The following is a 19,667-nucleotide window of genomic DNA, read 5'->3' as shown; positions in this document are numbered from 1 at the left end:
AACTGAGTGTTGGTGTTTATTAGTCGCATCTGACAAATTCCCCAGCAGCAGATGCTGCCTGCCCACGCACAGCTGCTCAGTCAAGTGTGAGCGTCCCCTGTGCTTCCCGCTCCCTCACTGCCACCCTGCAGGCTGCCCCTCTGTGCAGTGGCATGGGGCCCTCTGACCCCAAACCCACACGACCACACGCCTCACCCCTCACTTGCCCACCTGGTTTGCTTGAGGTCCTATTTCTGCCTCCTCGTTTAGTTGCTGTCCCCAGCTATTTGCCACCGTTCCCCGTATGTCCCAGACGTTTGCCCTGTGGCTGCAAGCCCCCACCCCCACCCTTAGAAGGATACTTTCTACTCTCCTGAGGCCAGGCTTGGCCATGTGACCTGTTTGGGCCACCAGTGATGGGACATCAGACCCCCAGGGCTCAGAGCCACCAGACCCCCAGGGCTCAGAGCCACGGCGGGGCTCCCCCACTGCTGGGCCATTAGAAGCCAGAGCTCAGGTCAGCCTGTGTGTGGGGGGGGGGGGGGGTAGGAGGTGGGAGCCACTGGCGCTTGGACACTTTGTCATTACAGTGTGACCTGTCAGGGAAACCAGGAGGAGTGAAAGTGCCCAGAAGCTGTCCCTAGTCTCAGTCTGCGAGGCGTAAGCATTGACCTAAGGATGATGTGTTCACATAAATGTCAGCTGCTGGTCGCTGCCTCCCTGGACCTGCTCCTGCACAACCTGCCCCTCCTCGGACGCCTCCCCACCTGCCCTTTTGATGTCCTGTGGGAGCCGTGGCTCACCCGCAGGCTCCTCCCCACGCCCTCGTGCGGAGGCCCCGTGGCTGTCACGTGGCCGCGGGCCAGCTTCCAGAAAGCCCGAGCATCCACGTCCGTCTGCAGGGACGAACCCGCTTCTCCCCCCCCCCCCCCCCCCCGCCGCCCCGCACCCCCTGGGCGAGCGTCCCTTCCCCAGTCTCACTAGGGCCACAGAGCCTCCACCTCTGGTCACCACGGGTACGGCGGGGCCCCTGGTAGCCGGTTCCCACACCTGACTCGTCCTGACCCCGTTCCCCCCCCCCCCACCATGCGGCGCCAGACCCCCCACCCCCCACCCCGGGGAAGGGGTCGGTGCGGGGCGAGAGGCAGACATCACGGAACAGCCACATACATATTTTATCCAAACAGCCCGCACACGGTGGCCTTTAAAGTCGACTTCGGTGCGGGACAGGAAGGGACACGAGGCCGGACGGCACCCAGGCCGAAGCGGAAACCTCCTCCGCAAGGAGCACGAGTAGGTGGAAAGCGAGCGGCCGGGCCGGAGGCGTGTCTCGGAGGCGAGGCGCCGGGGGGAGGGGGGGGGCGGGGCGTGTCTGCGAGGCCGAAGGAGCTTCCGGGCGTCAGGGGACTTATCTGCCGAGCTGGGGGCGTGTCTGCCCGGCCGGGGGCGTGTCCTGGAGGCGGGGCTTCGGGGGCGTGTCTGCCTGGCCGGGGGCGTGCCCGCCTACGAGGGCGTGTCCGGGGCCGGGGGCCCAGAAGCGGAAAGGCGCACTTCCCGGCGGTGACTGGGCTGCGGCGACCGCGAAGTGGCGGCAGGGGGTCGCGGTGCAGCCCTGGCAGAGACGCGTGCGCGGCTGGGGGACTCAGGTGAGGCGGCTCCCCGGGCTGGGGTCGGCGGGCTCGGGGCCCGCTCGGGACGGCGGACTCGGGGGCCGAGGCCTACGCCGGACGGCGGGCTGGGGGCCCCCTCGGGACGGCGGACGCGGCCTGCAGCCGGTCAGAGGTGGGCGGGCTTCAGGAATTCTGCCCGTTTGCAGGGAGACGCAGGGCCCGGCGCCGGACGTTGTGTGTCTCCCCCCGGATTCGGGCAGGATGAAGCCTGCAGCCGCTCGCAGCCTGCTCCTGTGCGCCTTGTGCCTGGCGATGTGCCGCGTGGGCGGCGCGAGCAGGTGAGTCCCCTGGACGGCTGCGAGCGCCTGGTGCGGCCTCAGCCTGGCCCGCGCGGTGCCCCGGGGCGTGGGGTCGGCGTCGCGGCCCTTGCGGGTGCAGGTGCGGGCGGGAACGGCGCGTCGGGGATTGTCGACGCGCATTTAGGTTAGGTTCCAGTAGTATCTGGGAAGTGCTGGTTCTTCCTCTTTTCAGGTTGCCGGACAGTGATGGTTCTATTTCTACGCTCGTGGCCAGCCTTAGGAGGAAGGCACTTTATGGTTCCCCCCCCCCCCCCCCCCACTCCGGGCCGTCCCTGGCTTTCTGGTCTAAAATTTCAGCTCCCCTCCTCCCTGCTGACATGCCTGTTCTCTTCCTTACTTCTATTCCTTTTTTTTTTTTTTTTAATGTTTATTTCGAAAGAGAAACGGTGCTCAGATGAGCCGGGGAGGGACAGAGAGAGAGAGAGAGGGAGAATCCCAAGCAGGGTCAGCACTGTCAGCACAGAGCCCTACTTGGGCCTCGAACTCACGAACTGTGAGATCACGACCTGAGCAGAAACCGAGACTTGGACCCTCAACTGACTGAGCCATCCAGGCGCCCCTATATTCTTTGTTACTCATCACCATGGGGCACCATGTGTGTTTTCTTGGCTACCACCGTCACTGTCTCCCTCACTGGCATGTATGCTCCAAGAATGCCCGGGACTTGGTCCCCTGCTCACAGCAACGCCTCTGTCCACAGGAGGGCCTGGGGACTTGTCCCTTGCTCCCGGTGGTGCCTGGCTGGTCACAATCACTCGGTGTTTGTTGAACGAACAATGGCGTGAATGGATAGATGAATTAATTTTTCTTTAGCTTTAAAACAGTTCTTGAAAAGTAAGTCCTTTGTTTTTTAACAGTGACAACCATGAGTGGAAAAAGCTAATTATGGTTCACCACTGGCCCGTAACAGTGTGCAAGGTGAGTTTTCTGATCTCAACCACACCGCAACCCCCCCCACCCCCCCACCCCCATTCCTCCGTCAAAGCCCCATGCAGAGTCGTTTACACGCATGTTTCCTCGTGAGCTGGCATGTCATTTCTGGCCATCTGTCGCTTACTCTTACTGAGGCTGCTCTCTCTGGTTTTGGTTTTCCGAACTTCGCACCGTACCGTGTCTTTCTGGCTCTGGTGCTGTTTCCGAGCTCCGGGTAGAGTGTTGGACGGGAGGAGAATGAACGGGGTTGCTGTTGACCAGCTTTGAGCTCTGCTGGAGACCTGGCTCTGCCCCCTACACCCCCAGCAGGTCGGCCTTGTGAGCTTTGTAAGCCCCAGGTTCCGGTGGGAGGGGCTGCGTGTGGACAGCCCCAGTCTTAGGGGACACAGAAGGTTTGCCCCTGGGGCAGGGAACAAGGTCGTTTGGTGGGTGAGGCGTTACTGTGACCCAATGTGGGTGTGTTCCTGGGCCCTGACTGTAAATATACCAGAAGTGCTTTCCTGCCTTGAGGCTTTAGAACTGAGATTAAAACAAAACAAAACAAAAAAAATCAACTCCTTGTGAAATGTCATTGTTAGGGAATTTCAATACAGGGTGGCCTTGACGAGGGGACCTGTCATTACTCTGGCCGAAGCATCTTCCTGGGCAGTGGGGCTGTCTCTGGGCTCCTTCCCCGCATGAGTGACACGGGCATTGCAGGTGTGGCGACAGATGTGTCTTTCTCTCCCCGACCCTCCTCGGTGCTCTGCCCAGGCCCTCGGGCACACGCCGGGCACTGACCGGTACTTGCCGATGGTGGACAAAAGCCGCCCCAGCGCCCCCTTACAGGCTCGCCTGAGACACTGGACGTCGAGGCGGCAGAAGCCCTGGCTCCTGTGGCCAGTGGTGGTTTCCTGGGGGGCGAAACTGGGGGTTGGGAGAGGTGAGGTTCACGCCCCCTGCTCTGGTCCTGCCCTGGGTCGTCCTGCCCTTCTGCCCCCTCGGCGTGTGGCGGGTACCTTTCATGCCTCCGCAGGCCGGTCTCCTAAACCAGAGCCTCCCTCCTTTCCAGACCGACCTGGGACAGAAGCTTGCTCCCTGCCCAGGCGACCCCGAGAGGAAAGGCTTGAGAATCTGCGTGGTGCCTCGCCTGTCCTCGCTAGACACCCACACCCGCTTTTCATGGGCTTATTCCCTGCGGGGGCGACGGGCAGGACTCGGGTCTCGTCTGGTCTGACGGCCAGTGTAGTTCTTGACGGTCGGCTGTTTTGGAAAAACTCGACTTTAGCTAAACACTTTGGAGGTCCCGGGAGAGTATGCCACTGGGGTTTACCTCTGTGAACTTATCTTCATTGTCCCTTCCTCACCTTGGTGTCTTTGCTCCAGAATGTTCGCAGTTTCCATACGTGTAGCACTACCGCGTTCGGACCTGGAGCCTGAACACCCTTGAGTTTAGCTGGGTGTCGTCATCCCCACACGGGTACTTTTGGTTACACGTTACGAAAATTATGGGCAAGTGAGTGCTTCCATCAGGCTGACTTAATCTGAGGACACGTTTAAAAAGAGGAAAGGCAAAGCAAAACTCAGGTTTTAGTTCTGTCGAGTAATTGTGTGAGATTGGACCCCTCCTTCCAGGACCAACACGCCCCCCCATGTAGGGCCGCACTGGAATCCTCCCCAGATCCCCTGGGGGCTGGTTTGTGTGGGCGCAGCCTATGGCTGGTGGTATATGTGAAAAGAAGGGAAAGGTGCTACGTGTATCTAAATAAACAGTGAAACCGATTATTTGCTCTGTTTTCTCGTGTCCTTTCTCTGCAGGAAGTTGGAAAGGACTGCAGAGACCCTCCGGACTACTGGACGATACACGGATTATGGCAAGCCCTTAGTGTGATTCCGATGTAAACAGGAAGGGGCGCCTGGGTGGCTCAGTCGGTTAAGCATCCCACTTCAGCCCAGGTCATGATCTCGCGGTTCCGTGAGTTCCAGCCCCGCGTCGGGCTCTGCGCTGACAGCTCGGAGCCCGGAGCCTGCTTCCGAGTCTGTGTCTCCCTCTCTCTCTGCCCCTCCTCCACTCAGGCCCTGACTCTGTCAAAAATGAATAAACATTGGGGCGCCTGGGTGGCGCAGTCGGTTAAGCGTCCGACTTCAGCCAGGTCACGATCTCACGGTCCGTGAGTTCGAGCCCCGCGTCAGGCTCTGGGCTGACGGCTCGGAGCCTGGAGCCTGTTTCCGATTCTGTGTCTCCCTCTCTTTCTGCCCCTCCCCCGTTCATGCTCTGTCTCTCTCTGTCCCAAAAATAAATAAAAAACGTTGAAAAAAAAAAATTAAAAAAAAAAAAAAAAAATGAATAAACATTTAAAAAATTAGAAAAAAAAAATTGAAACGGGAAAAAGAAGCTAGCCAACCTGAAAGTAGCTTGAGGCCGGTCCAAACGGTTACACTCGTGATTTTTGTTAGGAGTTTATTCGCTAGACCAAATCCTTATTTATGGCATCTTCAGTCTTTCTGAAATAACCCTGATTTTGTTGCTGTTCGGTTCTGTCTTGATAGAACAGTAACGATCTGGCTTAAACATGCATTTAGGGACTCTGGGCCCATTTTAAGACGTAAGTGTAATTTCCTCATTTTGTCCTTCTTTTGGGGGCAATGAGTAGATATATAAAAGTAAATACACAAGTGTCCCACTCGTTTATTACACGTATCTATGTTGGCACCTGTCACAGTACCCAAATTCATTTTTCTGGTTTTGCCTGCGTTTTGTTTATCGTTTCCCTATTTGTGCATATTCTCGTGATGTTTAACCGCACACATCACTCTGCCCCGTCAAAGGGGTGCCTCATCCTGCCGCTCCCACGACAGGAGGGCCATGCTGGCCTTTGCTGGCACAGGCCTGCTCCTCAGGAACAGGGTTTTGTGGGAAGCAAATTAAACTGGGGACTGGGGCCCGGGCTCTGGCCCCTCCTTCGCCCCAGACTCACCAGTGACCCCGACACTCGTCTCCGGGATCTTGGCCTTCTTGGGTCCTACTGATGTACCTGCCACTCTCCTTGTGGCTGGAAGGACGGTGCACAGCACTGCTCTCGTCCCCGGGGGGGCTGCACCGATTTCGGGTTGCTGGGCCAGCCCGTTGACCCTAGAGACACATCAGGGGTTGGAAAGTAGATTTGGTGGCCTTGGGAACTCATCTGAAGACAGGAAGTTGGCGTGTCCCGAAGTAGACAGACAAAGGGAAGTCGGAGGGTACCCTTGCTTGGTGGTTTAAGAAATCGTACTAGCCGATCCTGGGTCGTTGCCAGCCACTGCCTGAGCCCATTATGTATGTCCTCATTCGCCCTCATCGCCATTGGAAGAGAGGGGAACTTGCCGGTCTGCCCAGCAGCAGGGGAGATTGTCAGAGGGCAGTTGACTTAGACCCCACCCTGACTCCAGAGCGCCCCCTACCGGGTTGTTCAGTTTGCTTCCTGTTTGCCTTTCTCCTGGACGATGTCTTTGAAAGACGCGCAACCGTGACCGCTGATACCTGAGCGTCTTTGTTAAGCGACTCGCACCATGTGACGGTTTCTCTTCCTTTGCTCTCTGCAGACCTTACTGGAAGTGTTTCCTCCTGCCTTTTGGAAGCCATCTCGACCGAGACTAATTTCTGTTGTTTTTAATTTTAATTTCGAGGCCTGACAAAGCGGAAGAGTGTAACAGATCGTGGCACTTTAACTTCCAAGAGATTAAGGTACAAACTTTTAGTCGTGTCGCTGCTGCAGAGCATTGGACTCAGTGAACTCTGTTCTCCGCAAGCGTGCCCTCAAGGTCATGTTTGAAAATGAGGACTCCCGAGCGTTATTCACCAAGATTGAACCCTTGGCACGTTGTTCGTATTTGCTGATAGCTAAGACAGTCCCACAAGTTAAATTCGAACTACGTGGTCTCCTCTGCCCTGGGCGCGAACCACTCCCAAGTGAACTGTACGAAGTGAAAGCAGACGTGAGCGGAGACGGCCCTGGCCATCCCCTGCCAGCCCACGTTAGTCCCCGGTCCCCCGTGACTCCTGGTCGGCTTGCTGGGGTTAGCGTTTCTGGACAGCTCTGGCTCGGAGGACAGACACGGCACCACGCCTGTCCTTTCTGGCTGTGGCGGGTGGGTTTCTGAGTAGGGCCTGCCGGCAGGGAGGAAGGGTTGGGCCTTTCCAGCACAATCGCCCCTGTCACAGAATAGCCCAGGGAGTGGCTTTGGCAAGCCCTGCTCGTAGAAGATCTCCGCTGCGTATGCACACCCGCAGGGGCGCTTCCCTTTCCCCGCGGGATGCGGGCGACCCCCGGTGTGTGATCTAACTAGTACCTGGGTTTACAGGTCGCTGGGGCCTCCCCGAAAACATGGGGTAGCTTCAGGATGTGCTAAAACTAGTTTCCTTCCCGTGAAGATACGGCCCCCAAAAGGGCAAGGCAGTTAGTTCTAACAGATCGTTCTAACTGCTCTAGTCCAAAGGGTCTCCTCTGCTCCTCCTCCCTTCCTGTGAGGGACCTTCAGTCGCCTGAGCCTGGAGGCCGGGGTCTGAGGACCATCTGTAAGAATCATTAGTGTGCCCCAAAGCCTGGTCACGTCCCACTCTTCAGACATCCTTCCCGCACGCGGGTCAGCTCGCCCGATCCCGCGGGCTCGTTCGTGACTAGAGTCCCGTGGCCTGCACCAAGGTCACTGGTGCTGTGACGGCGCTGAGTGCCCAGAGCATTCAGGCCGCAGAGTGAACGTGACCCGCGTGTCCCAGCAGCCGCCCTGGCTGCCGGCTGGGCGGCGGGCGTGGGGGGACGAGGCAGGGGTGAAGAGCTGAGCAGGGAGAGGCTGTGGGAATGCACAGCAAGAGGGGAGCCCGGAAGTGGAATGAACAGGGCTGGGGGACTGGCTGGAGGGGAGCATCAGGCGGGACTCAGGACAGGAGCTTAGGCCGGGTGTCGTCTCCTTCCTGACACGGGCCCGGCAGGGGACTGCGCTTCAGCGGGCAGCCTGTTGCGGGTGCAGTGCCCCAGAAACGTCCAGGTGGGTTACGTGTGTGTGCCAGCAGAGAGGTGTGGGCCGGGGAGGACCTTCGGTGTGACCAGCGCGCGGCTGGGGAGTTCAGCACGGGGACGGGGAGGACAGCAGGAGCGAGCCTGGGGCAGCCGTAGGGTTAACAGAGAAGCAGGACAGAGAAAAGCAGGACAGAGAAGCAGGAGAGACGGGGCTTGTGAAGCAGCAGCCAGAAGGGGGGGGCGGGGGGGAGCCGGGGATGGGGGTTCGTGGAGGAGCGCTGGCGGGGTTCATCAAAGGAAGGCTGGAAGTACCCTTTGGAGGGAGCGGCCTGGGGGTCAAAGCGGGGAGGCGTTCAGGTCGGTGCCGGGGCACCTGCTCTGTCGCACACGGCCCAGGGCAGCGGTGGTCCCCGAGGAAAGCGGGCCGCTCCCCCCGCCCCCTCGGTGCTGGCGGGGACTGAAGCCAGAGTGTGAGGGGTGCAAGACGGGGACGGGGACACCATGAGGGGGGCAGCTTCCTGGAAGACAGGGCTGGCTGGGGCCGGGGAGCGGGTGGGGGGGGCCCAGTGGTTCTGCGACTGGTGGACAGAGCGAAGCTGTCCTGAGTTTGTTTCTACACGGTTTCACTTTATTTCTGGTCCCGGGGGTTTATGGAAATTGGAACGTAAGCCCGAGCACCGTTCAATTTAGGGAAACTACGGTACGGGGGGCGCAGACTGCCCAGCCCACACGGAGCCTGTATTTTGTGTTGTCTCTTTTAACGAGTAGATGCTACTCTTTAGGGCAGTTTCAGAAACCTAAAGCAGGAAAATTAAGTGGAGACCAGACTGCCCACGCATGTGCCCCCAACACGCAGACCGTCGCGTGTTGTTAACACCTTGCGTCGTGCGGGACCCTCGTTACGGTATCGGTGCCTCATCACTCGCAGAACTTAGGGTTCCCATTGGGTGTGCGCTGTGTCACGTAGTTTTGGGGTCCTGACCCATGTGACGTACGTCCACCACTGTATCCTACGGGGCAGCCTCGCGCCCGGAAATCCCCTGTTCTCCACGTACTCACCCCTCCGTCCGCCAGCCCCTGACCCCAGCGACCCTTCCACCGTCTCCGATCTTCTGTCTTCTCCGGAGCGTCGCACGTTTGGAATCATTCAGCCTTTTCAGACTGGCTGCCTCCGCTTGGTTATTGCTTTGAAGGCTCCCCCGCGTCCCCTCCTGGCCGATGGCCGTGTCTCTTTAGAGCTGGGCAGTAGTGTTCCCTGTCTGCACGGCCACTTCACCCACTCACCTACGAGCGCTTGCGTTTTCAAACACACTTCTGTGATTAGTCAGGTTTCGTTTTCATACGTGTCTTAAGAAACGTCTCCTGCAGAGCGAGGCAGAATCCTTTCATCTCTTCTAACGTATTAGTTTATCAAATTTGCCTGGTAGGTTTTGAGCTGTTAGGTCCTACACAGATTTTTTTTTTTCCCCCCCGCACAGGATCTCCTGCCGGAAATGAAGATGTACTGGCCTGATGTGCTCCATCCGCTAAATCACAGCCATTTCTGGTAAGGGCAGCAGCCACTGAGTCCATAGCAGGATGCGGGGCCGGGGAGCACCGAGTGGGGCCGGGGGAGCACTGAGCAGGGCTGGGGAGCATTGAGTGGGGCTGCGGAGCACCGAGTGAGGCCTTGGAAGCACTGCGAGGAGCCGGGGGAGCACTGAGCAGGCCCGGGGAGCACCGAGTGGGGCTGGGGAGCACCGAGTGAGGCCTTGGAAGCACTGCGAGGAGCCGGGGGAGCACTGAGCAGGCCCGGGGAGCACCGAGTGGGGCTGGGGAGCACCGAGTGAGGCCTTGGAAGCACTAAGCAGGGCTGGGAAGCACCAAGTGAGCCTTGGGAGCACTGAGCAGGGCTTTTCTTTGGCATGTTATCTTCAGGGCCCTTCTCCGGTGACTAAAACATGAGAACAAGTGGAATTTACCTTTTAGGCTTGTGCTTCATCCGTATTTCGTTCATCACTTTGTTTAGACTCTTCCTCTCCTGAGGTTTCACTAAACCCAGATAGGTATGTGCGTATCTAAGAGGCAGTCACTGCAACTCCCGCAGAGAGAGTGTTTCTTAAAGACGTTGTGCTGTTGTCCCGAGACACGTCGAGAAAAGAGAAGATGTGCCGACGAAGGTGGCTGTCTCATGCTACGACTTAGGGAGGAGAGGGAGGTCCCACCTGTGGCTCAGTCCGTGGTCTGGCCCAGGGCTGTCTTTTGAGTGTGGTGGGAGGTGAGCCAAGGAGAAGGACGCTGTGTTTAATTCAGCATCGCTTCTTAAAGCATTGCTTTTGAAGAAGGTAAAATTAACATTCCTTTTATTTACATTAGGTTAACTGAAAACAATGATTTTCTGTCTCGCCCCTATGTGGCAACTCATGATTCACGTTACAGTTATTCAGATGTTGTCCAAAATGATTAATTCCGTTTGGAGATATTGTGGAGACTGTTCAGGAAAGGAATTCATTTTAGACAGAAGCTTTCTGCAACCACGTAGAGTGGCAGTGATGCCTGAACCCCCGCACCCCCTGTACCCCCAGTCCCCTGTCCCCGTCCCCCCCTCCCCGGTGCCCGGCTGAGATCTCACTCCAGGTGTGTGGCAGGGATGCGGCTTTAACGTACCCAGGTCTGTAGGTCGAAATCGTCTCTTTGGCAGAGAAAACCACTCAGAGTTTGGGACGTGAATGGTGCAGGTCTCCAGGCGCGTGCTGCACAGCTGTGTTCTAGAAAACGGTTTCACGGTAGATAAAGTCGAGATGGAAACACAGTGGAAAAAGTGCCCAGGCCTTCACATTGTACTGGGCAAATGACAGATCCGGGCTAAGTGTGCAAAATATAGTTTTTCTACCTGTTCCAATGTTCTGGGATGGAATCAAGCAGACTGACGGGTGACTTAAAAATAAATCAACAGGTACACGTAAAGAGGGCTGTCTGATTGGGGCCCTCGAACATTTAATCCGAATAACGTGGGCAGAGCACACATGTAGTTTTGGGCTCTAATAAAGGCAAAATGATACTTTTTCAGGTTGGATAGTTAAACGGCACATTTGAAAACTTCGGTTCCAAGCCCAAAGGTAAACATCGTGCGCTAAGGGTATTTATGCTCCCCGGAGCTCCCGGGGACGGGGACACGCGGGGACTGACTGCACCACTCTGCGTCACTGCCTCCCGAGCGTGGCGTTCGGGTCACCGCTCCCCTGCTGCCCAAGTCGCCTCTCCTGTGTGAGCTTCGAGAGTGTCTGCCTCGGCTTTGTCATTGGGAGCTGGAGGCCGAGGAGGGCTCCTGGAGGAAAAGTGTCCTGTTTAGTCCCAGATGGGAGTCGGGGGTGCAGAGTTCGGGGCCTTGGTGTCACTGCCCCCTTGAGATAATCCTCTGAGATCAAGTCTATCAGTAAGATTAGCCCTATGAGAAATACCATGTACACAGCCCTCTGCAAAGTAGGATTTTTCTTTGGTTTCTGATGCTTGTACGGAAAAGAACGAGGACTGGGGTCGCCCAGTTAGGCGAGCGGCCTCACCGTGGGAGGTGTCCCTGGGCCTCGGCCGCCCGGAGGGGCGCGCGCCTCCCGTCCCGCAGGAGGGCCAGGCAGCCCGGGAGGGCGGCCCCCACGTCCACTCACGGTGGTCACTTCCCAGTGGTAACTGGCAACTCTGTGTGAGATGAAAGATGCCCGATTCCAAGTGACGTGGGATTAAATGTTCGAACCACGTTAACAATAATAGATTCTGATCCTTCAGCGGTATTGAGTTAAGCTTGATCCCAAAACAACGATTGACCTTCACTGGGTATTTCTTACGAGCCAGGAGCCGTTTGGCCAGTGTGCTAGCCCTCTGCACTAGTCCCGCGTCGTCCGCCAGCGCCCTCCTGCACGGGCTCCAGAAAGAAACGTGCAGCCGGGAAGACCCTCCTTTTCTAGCCCATAGGACATGGGCAGCTGTCAGACGATTCATTCTGGAAGCTGCTCTAGACGAAGAAAGTTGTTCACACGTGTGTGTCTTTTCCCCGCCGTCTCCGTGGCCTGGGGAGAGTCGCTGCTTGTAGCCCTGTGGTCACTCAGAGCCGCCGCCGTGGGGGATTTCACCAGCGGACGAGTGCACTTTGGACTGTGTTTTGTGAGCCGGCATACGACCCCCCTACGAGCGCCGGCGTGAACGCGGTTCGCTGAAACCTTACGAACTAATCACCGATGATCTAGAGGAAGCCCGACGCCGTCTTGTCCTTCCGTGCTGCGGGTGGCCGACACCCGAGCGGCCGCTGTCGTCCCCTGCGGGCGGCACACCTCCCATTTGCCGGGCGTCCGGATAGGGCCCTGCACGTGGACTCTGGGCTTCCTGGCTGACTGGCCTCAGCGGGGCGCCTGGCTAGTCCCTCTGAGCCTCAGTTTCCCCATTTCTAAGCCAGTGGTGGTTTCGCCTTGCAGGGTTGTGGGCACGAATGAGGAGTGTGAAAGCACCTCGCCGTTAAATCTTCAGCGAAGCCCGAGGAGTGGTTATCGACAAGAAGGTTTCTCTGGGATACGTATTCGTGTTCGCCAGCAGCACCTGCTCAGTGGGCTGCCGTGTGAGGGTCTCCGGGCGGGGCTGACGGTGCAGGCGTGACGGGGTCTCACGGCCCTGGGGCCTTGGGTCCCCCTGCAGGGCAATCCGGAAGGAACTTTACCCTCTTGTTTTGTGCAAGAAACGACGTGCGTGTCGAACGTCCTGTCCCAGGCGTGAACGTTTTCCTTGCGAATTTGCTTGATGACTTTTAACCCGATGGTTTTTGCGAAACTTCTCTCACAGGCAGCACGAGTGGGAGAAGCACGGCACGTGTGCGGCCCAGGTGGACACCCTCAACTCTCAGAAGAGATACTTCGAGGGAGGCCTGGACCTGTACCAGAAGCTGGCGCTTAACAGGTGGGGGACTCTCTGGGGCCTGGGCCTCGTGGGCGCCACCCTCCGCAGCCGGCTCTCCGGCCTGGGGATGAGCCTGGAACCGCGCCGTCCGGGGACCGGGGGCCCCTCTGGGCCCTAACGTCGTCGGACACGGAGTCGGCCTGAGGGAACCAGACCGACCGGGCGTGCGTCTCTCGGCCGGCATTTCCCACGGAAGGATCTTGCGTTAACACGACAGTTTGTGTCGACTGCGCGTCACCAAGCGTTTGGGGCCCGGCTGTGGTGGCCCCGGAACAGGCAGGGCGGGGATGCGGGCGGGGCTCCCGACCCGGAATCCCGCACCGCCTGCCCCATGCCTGCGCTCTGGAGACCAGGGGAGGCTGGCTCACGGCCACCGATGTCCCTGCCGGGGACCGGGGACCCCCTTCTCCCGCCCACCAGGGCCCAGCCCGTCACCGAGAGATCGGGCGGGGAGGCTGGCCGGCCAGCATCTAGATGCTTCTGTGACCAAGTGTGCGAGGAATTCGTACTCTTCCTCACCTGAGTCATAATACACTTGTGACCTCATTTTCAAGGCCATGACAGGAAATTCTACCGTTTGCTTTGGTCAGAACAAGCCAGAACCCCGCCAGGCACCCGTGCCGACGCCTGTGTGTCAGCTCTGTAGGTCACGGTTGCCGAGAAGACGCGCAAGCCTCCGTCCGTTCCCTGGACGCCCGCTCTGCTCCCTCGGCGTGCAGGGGCGCCCGCAAGGGGAGTGTCCCGTCCCGCACAGCTGGTCCTCTGTTTCACTGTCATCAGGGCCGTGCAGCCCCCGGGGTTCGGATGGGACCGGCCCAGTTCTGGAATGGGCAGGATTTGCGGGGAACAGGATTGCAGGGGCACAGCCTGCAAACACGGCCTCAGAGCTTGTGCTTTTTTTTTGTTTGTTTTAATTTTGTTTTCACGTTTGTTTATTTTGAGAGAGAGACGGGGGAGGGGCGGAGAGAAGGAGAGAGAAAATCCCAAGCAGGCTCCCAGCTGTCAGCGCAGAGCCCGACGTGGGGCTCGAACCCACAAACCATGAGATCGTGACCTGAGCCAATGTCCAGACGCTCCTCCAACTGAGCCGCCCAGGCGCCCCAGGTTTTGTATTACTTAACCCAATATGTTCAGAACATGGATATTGCAGCTTGAAAGAAATATTTAAAAATTTGCCAAGTTTTGTACTTCTAGAGCACAGAGGCTTTGAAATGTGTTTACTGTGCGTGGATAAGGCAAGGGCACGTTTATTTCTAGGGCCCTAAGGACCTTGCCCACTACCCCGTCCGTCCTGCCTGTTCCAGCAGAGATGCAGACGCTTGTTGGGGTCCTCTTTACAAAAACTGCCCTGTTAACGCGGCAGATAGTGTTGCCAGCATTCGCGGCCGGAGCAGGCGTGCCCTGGTCAGTCTGGTTTTCCTCGAGCAGGCTTCCCTGGCCGTGTCAGCGTCCAGAGAGGCAGCCCAGGTCTCCGTGTCCGCTCTGTGTGATCGTGGCCCAGATGATCCGGGGGGGGGGGGGGGGGTGGCAGCGGGGGCATGATGGGGGCTCGAGTGCTGGCTGGGGATTCTCAATCTGAGAATTGTTTATCTCCTGCTCCATAATTGAATGAGGGAGTTAGCCATGTGCTATTTTGACGGAATGGCTGGTCAAAACCGTGTGCTTTGGGAAATGAGTCGGGTCTGTGGGTGTTTGAATGTATGTAAGGATTTGCTCAGGTGTGGTTTTTCCGGGAGAAGCCTGGGATCCCAAATCAGTTGCTAACTATCTTTTGAAAAGCCGTGGCCCGTAGGTGGTCCCGTGTGTGCCAACCCCCTGGCATCCTGCCCTCCGGAACGCCGTTGGGAAGGACCCCGTGCTCGAGAGAGAGCCGGATCGGCAGTGTGCGCTGAGGGTGAAGGGTGGTCGGGGAGCACGAGCGCTCTTTATTTGCTGTCCTTGCTCACAGGTTTATTGCCCAGGGTGTAGACGGCAAGTGCTTTCTGTGCCGAGTGTCTTAATTTTTGTTATGAAATAGGATGTTTGAGAAGAATAAGAAAGGAAAACGTACCGCACGTTACAAGTAATCTTTCTACCTTTAAATTTTAGCATGCTCCAAAAGTTGGGAATAAAGCCGTCTATCAATTACTACCAGGTAAGTCTCACGTGGAGCCCCCTGACCCAGCACGGGGACTCCCGGCAGCGGCCCCGCGTCACTGCCTCCTGTGAGTGACACTGGGGTTCTGAAGTGACCCAGACCAGCCCCCTCCTATTCCGCTATTAGGTTTCCGATAGATTTTATGTGAATTCTGTTTCCCTGTGCACGTTGAATGTAAACTGAAAACGGCTTACGCCCATGGTTTTGAAGCACGGACTCGCGGTCCCCTGGTGAGAAGCGTGTTCTGGGCTCGCGCAGGGCCGGTGCCGGATGCGTTTGAGAAGCACATTCGGTTTTTGCGGTATTCTGTGTGAAGAAGAAGGCCCAGGAGTTGATTCTGTTGTCCTAGTAAAACGATAGTCGTGTACCGCGACCACATCTTGCTGTCTGGGAAGCAGATACGGAAGCTAAGTGTCGTCCGCTCAGGACAACCCGTTTTCATAAACAGGCTCCTCCCGGCTCGCGGCCACAGCCGTTCCTCCGCGGTCACCTGCGGTCGCCCACACGGCTCAGGGGTCGGACGGGGAGCGTCTGAGTGACCCCCGGAGCCTGAAACGCTCACTCTGGGCCTTGGCAGAATAAGCTTGCTGACTCCCGCTTTAGAGGGCCTATCTTCGCTATTTAAACTACTTTGGTCCCCGGGGGTTAACACAAAGATGTGAAGTGACTGGTTTCAGCGGCTCCTTGTCTCCAGCGTCATGGCTGCGTCCTGGGCCGCTTCGCAGGTCTCTTGACTGTGAAATCAACCGGCTCCCCTGTGCAGTCGGCTTCCTGCTCCCCTGTTCTCCTCCCTCCAGTGAGAGCGGGGGTGGCAGGGTGACCCTGCGGCGAGAGCGTCAGCTGCCCCTGTGAGAGGGTGTTTGCAGGGCCCCGTTGGTCCCCTGGGCTCCTTTCTGCCCAGAATGTGCCCATCGGGGAACTGATTTCAAGCACATACTGGCACCGAGGACAACAGACGCCGGAGGTCTGTGCTGCAGGCGCGTTGTTAGGTGGCAGAGGCAGCAGGTTGTGACCCAGACAGAAGTCCCCGGGCGGCGAAAGCTGATCTGACCGCACTTGGGAGACTCTCAGCTTTTGCGCGCGGCACCCAGGCTCTGGGTGTGGACAGAAGAGCTGGGCGGGGGGAGGACGGAAACTGTGTGGGGCACCTGTGGGTGCCACTGGGTGGAGCCCAAGCAGGCGACAGCCCCTCCCCCGGCACCTCCGAGCCTTGTCTGCGAGCCCTGCTGTCAGCTGTGCACGTCAGCGACGTCTGCGTGGGGCAGAGCCATCATACCGCCTCTTGCCAAGGGTCATTTCTTTGCTTTTAATGTTTTTATGTATTTTTGAGACAGAGAGAGACAGAGCATGAGCAGGGGAGGGGCAGAGAGAGGGGGAGACACAGACTCTTTTTAATTTTTTTTTTCCAAGTATCATTTCTAATGCACCGTGTGTCATTTCAGATTTCAGACATTAAAGACGCCCTTGCCAGCATATATGGAGTCATCCCTAAAGTCCAGTGCCTTCCACCAGAATCGGTCAGATATGCTACATGTTGTTGTCCTTTCTGTCTTTATCAAGGAGACAAGTTCAATTCTTTTGACGTCTTTGTGGTCACCACGGAGTTCCCAGGGCCAGAGCTGTGCGTGTGTGTGTTTGTGGGTGTGTGTGGGGGGGGGGGGGGTGGTTGTGCGTGTGCACAGGCACGTTCCGTGTCTGTTTTCACATCACGGATGGGACACACATTCTCAGATGTTTCTAGCAGCGTTAGCTCCATTAGCCAAATCACGGAAGCAGCCCAAGCGTCATCGACTGACGAGCGGATAAAGACGACGTAGTGTCTATACGACGGAGTATGGTGCAGCCACGAGACAGAATGGAATCTTGCCGTGTGCAGGTGTACGATGCCACGTGAAACAAGTCAGTCAGGGAAAGACAAATATCACATGATTTCCAGTGAAATGCGGAATTTAGGAAACAAACGAGCAAAGGAAGAGAGGCGAGCCAAGAAACAGAGTGTTCGCTATAGAGGGCACACTGATGGTTACCAGAGGGGACAGTGGGGGGGTCACGGGTGGGGGTTAAGGGGGGCACTTGCTGTGATGAGCACCGGGTGACGTACATTACTGTGAGTCACTCTGTCGCACAGCAGACATCGATGTGACACCGTGTGTTAACCACCCGGGATTCTGTTCATATGTAAAGCGGGTTGTTCTTTGACGCCACACTAGGATGGGGTTTGTTTTCTCAAGACTTCGTCCCGGCAGAAGAGCACGCGCGTTCTGCAAGGGCTGCTGGGGGACAGGAGCAGGGAGGTGGGCGTCTGGAACGTTCGGAGTCAAAATTTCTCAGGGTTTACGTTGTCAGTTTCGGTCACGTCAGTCGTGGGTATTTGTCTCACAGGTGAATTGTAGTTTCTTCCGTCGGCTTTGGTAAAGACTTAAATCCTTTTACCAGGGTGCCAGGGACCCAGTTCTTGTACAAAACCACGCGTCCCGATGCCGTGACGCACCCGCTGCGTGCACAGAGGTGTGCGTGTCTGGGTCTAAGCGGTGTCCCTCACACGGGGCTGCCGGGCCAGCACGGGGAGCGTCTGGGCGGTGAGCCGGGTGGCGGGCCCTGCGGCCCACTGCCCCGTCACCTTGGGTGGCGCCATTGGAGAGGGGCTCGTTCCTGGCGCCTGGAGCCCCGGGTCTGCAGTCACCCCTTGTCTCTTCAGGGCCTGGGACTCGAACGCCATCGATGACCGTCTGAGGTCAGAATCGTTTTCCGTCTTTCCCTTTCCCTTCCTAGGGTGAGGAGGTGCAGACCATCGGCCAGATAGAGGTGTGCTTCACCAAGGGGCTGCAGCTACGCAACTGCACAGAGCCCGGGGAGCCCGAGGAGCCCGCGTCCCGCCGGCCCGGAGCGGGGGGCCCGGGGCTGGAGGTCTGTGAGGACGGCCCCGCCTTCTACCCCCCACCGGACGAGACCCGGAAACACTGAAAAGCGGGAGAGTCACAGACGGCCGCGTGTCTACAAGCAGCTCCAGAGCGGAAGTGTCTGTTCACGGCCGTCCCTCCCGGGAGCCTGTCTGTTTCGCCGTCTTCGCGGCCGGGAGCCGATCCGCAGGCCCCGCAGGGCCGGGTGCAGCGTGGGGACACAGAGGGGAGGCAATGGCTTAGGCCTTCGCCCGCTCTGCGGTTGGAATAAAGGATACAGATTTTCCTTGTTTCTCCCTTACTGAGCGCTTCGGCATCCGAGACGAGGCGGGCGCCCTCGGAGTTCGGGCACCTGCCGGGGGCTCGGGAGGCCTCCCGCCCTCACGCCGGGATCACGCCGACGATCCGACGTCAGGCCGGGTGTCTCCGCCAGCTGCCTCAGGGGGGCGCGTCTTGTTTCTCGGGGCCAGAGGGGGCAGGACACGTTCACCCACGTCCCCCCCTCCCCCTCGTTGGCCTTGCATGGGTATGTCCCCTGAGGGCCTGGTGCTGGCAGGCGAGATGCTCTGAGGGGCCGCGGGGGACACTGAGCGCGCGACAAGGTGCCGGCCGGCGTGCCCGCCCCGTCGGTGCTCTGACCTGCAGACTGAAGACCGGTTCAAATCCTGCCTCGGTTCCTTTCTGTGAGGACGTAGCCCAGACACAGAAGTGCGGGGACCAGCGGCAAATCAGTCCTCAGAAGTACCGTGACGCGGGGTGGCCGCGAGGGCAGGGCTCCCCCCGTGGACACCGCGCCCCTCCGTTGGGTGCAGGACGAAATGGCTCTGCTGCTGGGCGGTCGGGGCCGCAGGCGCTGCCCAGACTCGCCACCTGGCGCATCTATGAACGGAGGACACGGAGGGCTCTGTGAAATGGGCTTCCCGAGCTTTGGGAACCCTCGACGCCGTTCCTCCTCGCTCTCGGCCCTTTTCACACGTGTTTGGCCGCGTGGGTTGAAATCCGACCCATCTATCTGTCCTGGTTCTTTTCCTTACCAAACACGTAAAATAGAATGTACTCGGTGTTGGGCATTGTGGTCGACCCTTCAGAACGTTGGGTTACTTGACCCTAAGACCACCCACACGTTCCGAACCTTGTCTATAACAGAAGCCCCCCCCGAACTGAGTGGCCGTCAAAGGTCATGCTGTTCGGATAACTGATGCTTCCTCTCACGTCTTCTGATTATTGTTGGTGGCCAGGTGGGTGCGATCGATTCCAACAGCAAAAAGGTTTTTTTTTTTTTTAATTTTTTTTTTCAACGTTTTTTATTTATTTTTGGGACAGAGAGAGACAGAGCATGAACGGGGGAGGGGCAGAGAGAGAGGGAGACACAGAATCGGAAACAGGCTCCAGGCTCCGAGCCGTCAGCCCAGAGCCCGACGCGGGGCTCGAACTCACGGACCGCGAGATCGTGACCTGGCTGAAGTCGGACGCTTAACCGACTGCGCCACCCAGGCGCCCCAACGAAAAGGTTTTTAATAAGATGCCGAGTTTCTCATCAGAGTCTAGTCTTGATTCTGTTTCCCTGCAGGGTGAATCTTTAAGGCTCTGTGCGTGTCCCCAGGGCCACCGTACAAAGGACCACAAACTGGGGGGCTTCAAACCACAGAAATGCCTTCTCGTGGTTCTGGAGGCCAGATACCTGAGCCCACGGTGTGGGCAGGGCTGCGCTTGCCATGAACGCTGGAGGGAGAGTCCTCCCGTGTGTCTTGTGGCTCCCGCCGGTCCTTGGCAAATGGACACATCATTCCAGCCCCTGCCTCTGTCTCCCCGTGGCTCCCCGCTGTGTGTGCCTGTCTCCATGTCAGATCCCC

The 19,667-nt window shown here is 58.1% G+C and overlaps 1 protein-coding gene and 1 long non-coding RNA gene across 5 annotated transcripts; both read left to right on the top strand.

Annotated features, from left to right (window-relative positions):
- Positions 1–1,472: 1,472 nt before the first annotated feature.
- On the top strand, positions 1,473–18,100 carry RNASET2 (ribonuclease T2). Of its 4 annotated transcripts, none has more exons than XM_058735884.1 (10): positions 1,473–1,625; positions 1,796–1,927; positions 2,806–2,866; positions 4,679–4,734; positions 6,527–6,584; positions 9,336–9,403; positions 12,664–12,777; positions 14,866–14,911; positions 16,357–16,431; positions 17,687–18,100. In XM_058735884.1, exons 2-10 carry the CDS (start codon positions 1,851–1,853, stop codon positions 17,876–17,878), a joined length of 747 nt encoding a protein of 248 aa, XP_058591867.1. In that variant the 5' UTR covers positions 1,473–1,625; positions 1,796–1,850; the 3' UTR covers positions 17,879–18,100. The 4 variants fall into 4 exon arrangements, with proteins under 4 accessions (XP_058591867.1, XP_058591868.1, XP_058591866.1 ...); XM_058735885.1 differs by having other exon boundaries at positions 4,679–4,741; positions 6,534–6,584; XM_058735883.1 differs by having other exon boundaries at positions 4,679–4,758.
- On the top strand, positions 2,897–4,642 carry LOC131515177 (uncharacterized). The gene is made up of 2 exons (XR_009263495.1): positions 2,897–3,803; positions 3,933–4,642. It is a non-coding gene; the product is annotated as an uncharacterized LOC131515177 (long non-coding RNA).
- Positions 18,101–19,667: the final 1,567 nt, after the last annotated feature.

This window comes from Neofelis nebulosa, chromosome 6 (assembly GCF_028018385.1).
Source record: "Neofelis nebulosa isolate mNeoNeb1 chromosome 6, mNeoNeb1.pri, whole genome shotgun sequence".
NCBI lineage: Eukaryota > Metazoa > Chordata > Mammalia > Carnivora > Felidae > Neofelis > Neofelis nebulosa.
The sequence above is the reverse complement of the archived record's forward strand: the minus strand, read 5'-3'. Positions and strand labels throughout refer to the sequence as shown.

Bases quoted from the DNA above. Each gene is read 5' to 3' on its own strand.
- RNASET2 (XM_058735883.1), top strand. From the start codon at position 1,851: ATGAAGCCTGCAGCCGCTCGCAGCCTGCTCCTGTGCGCCTTGTGCCTG. The intron at 1,928-2,805 runs GTGAGTCCCCTG...GTTTTTTAACAG, and splicing joins CGCGTGGGCGGCGCGAGCAG to TGACAACCATGAGTGGAAAA. The intron at 2,867-4,678 runs GTGAGTTTTCTG...CTTTCTCTGCAG, and splicing joins GGCCCGTAACAGTGTGCAAG to GAAGTTGGAAAGGACTGCAG.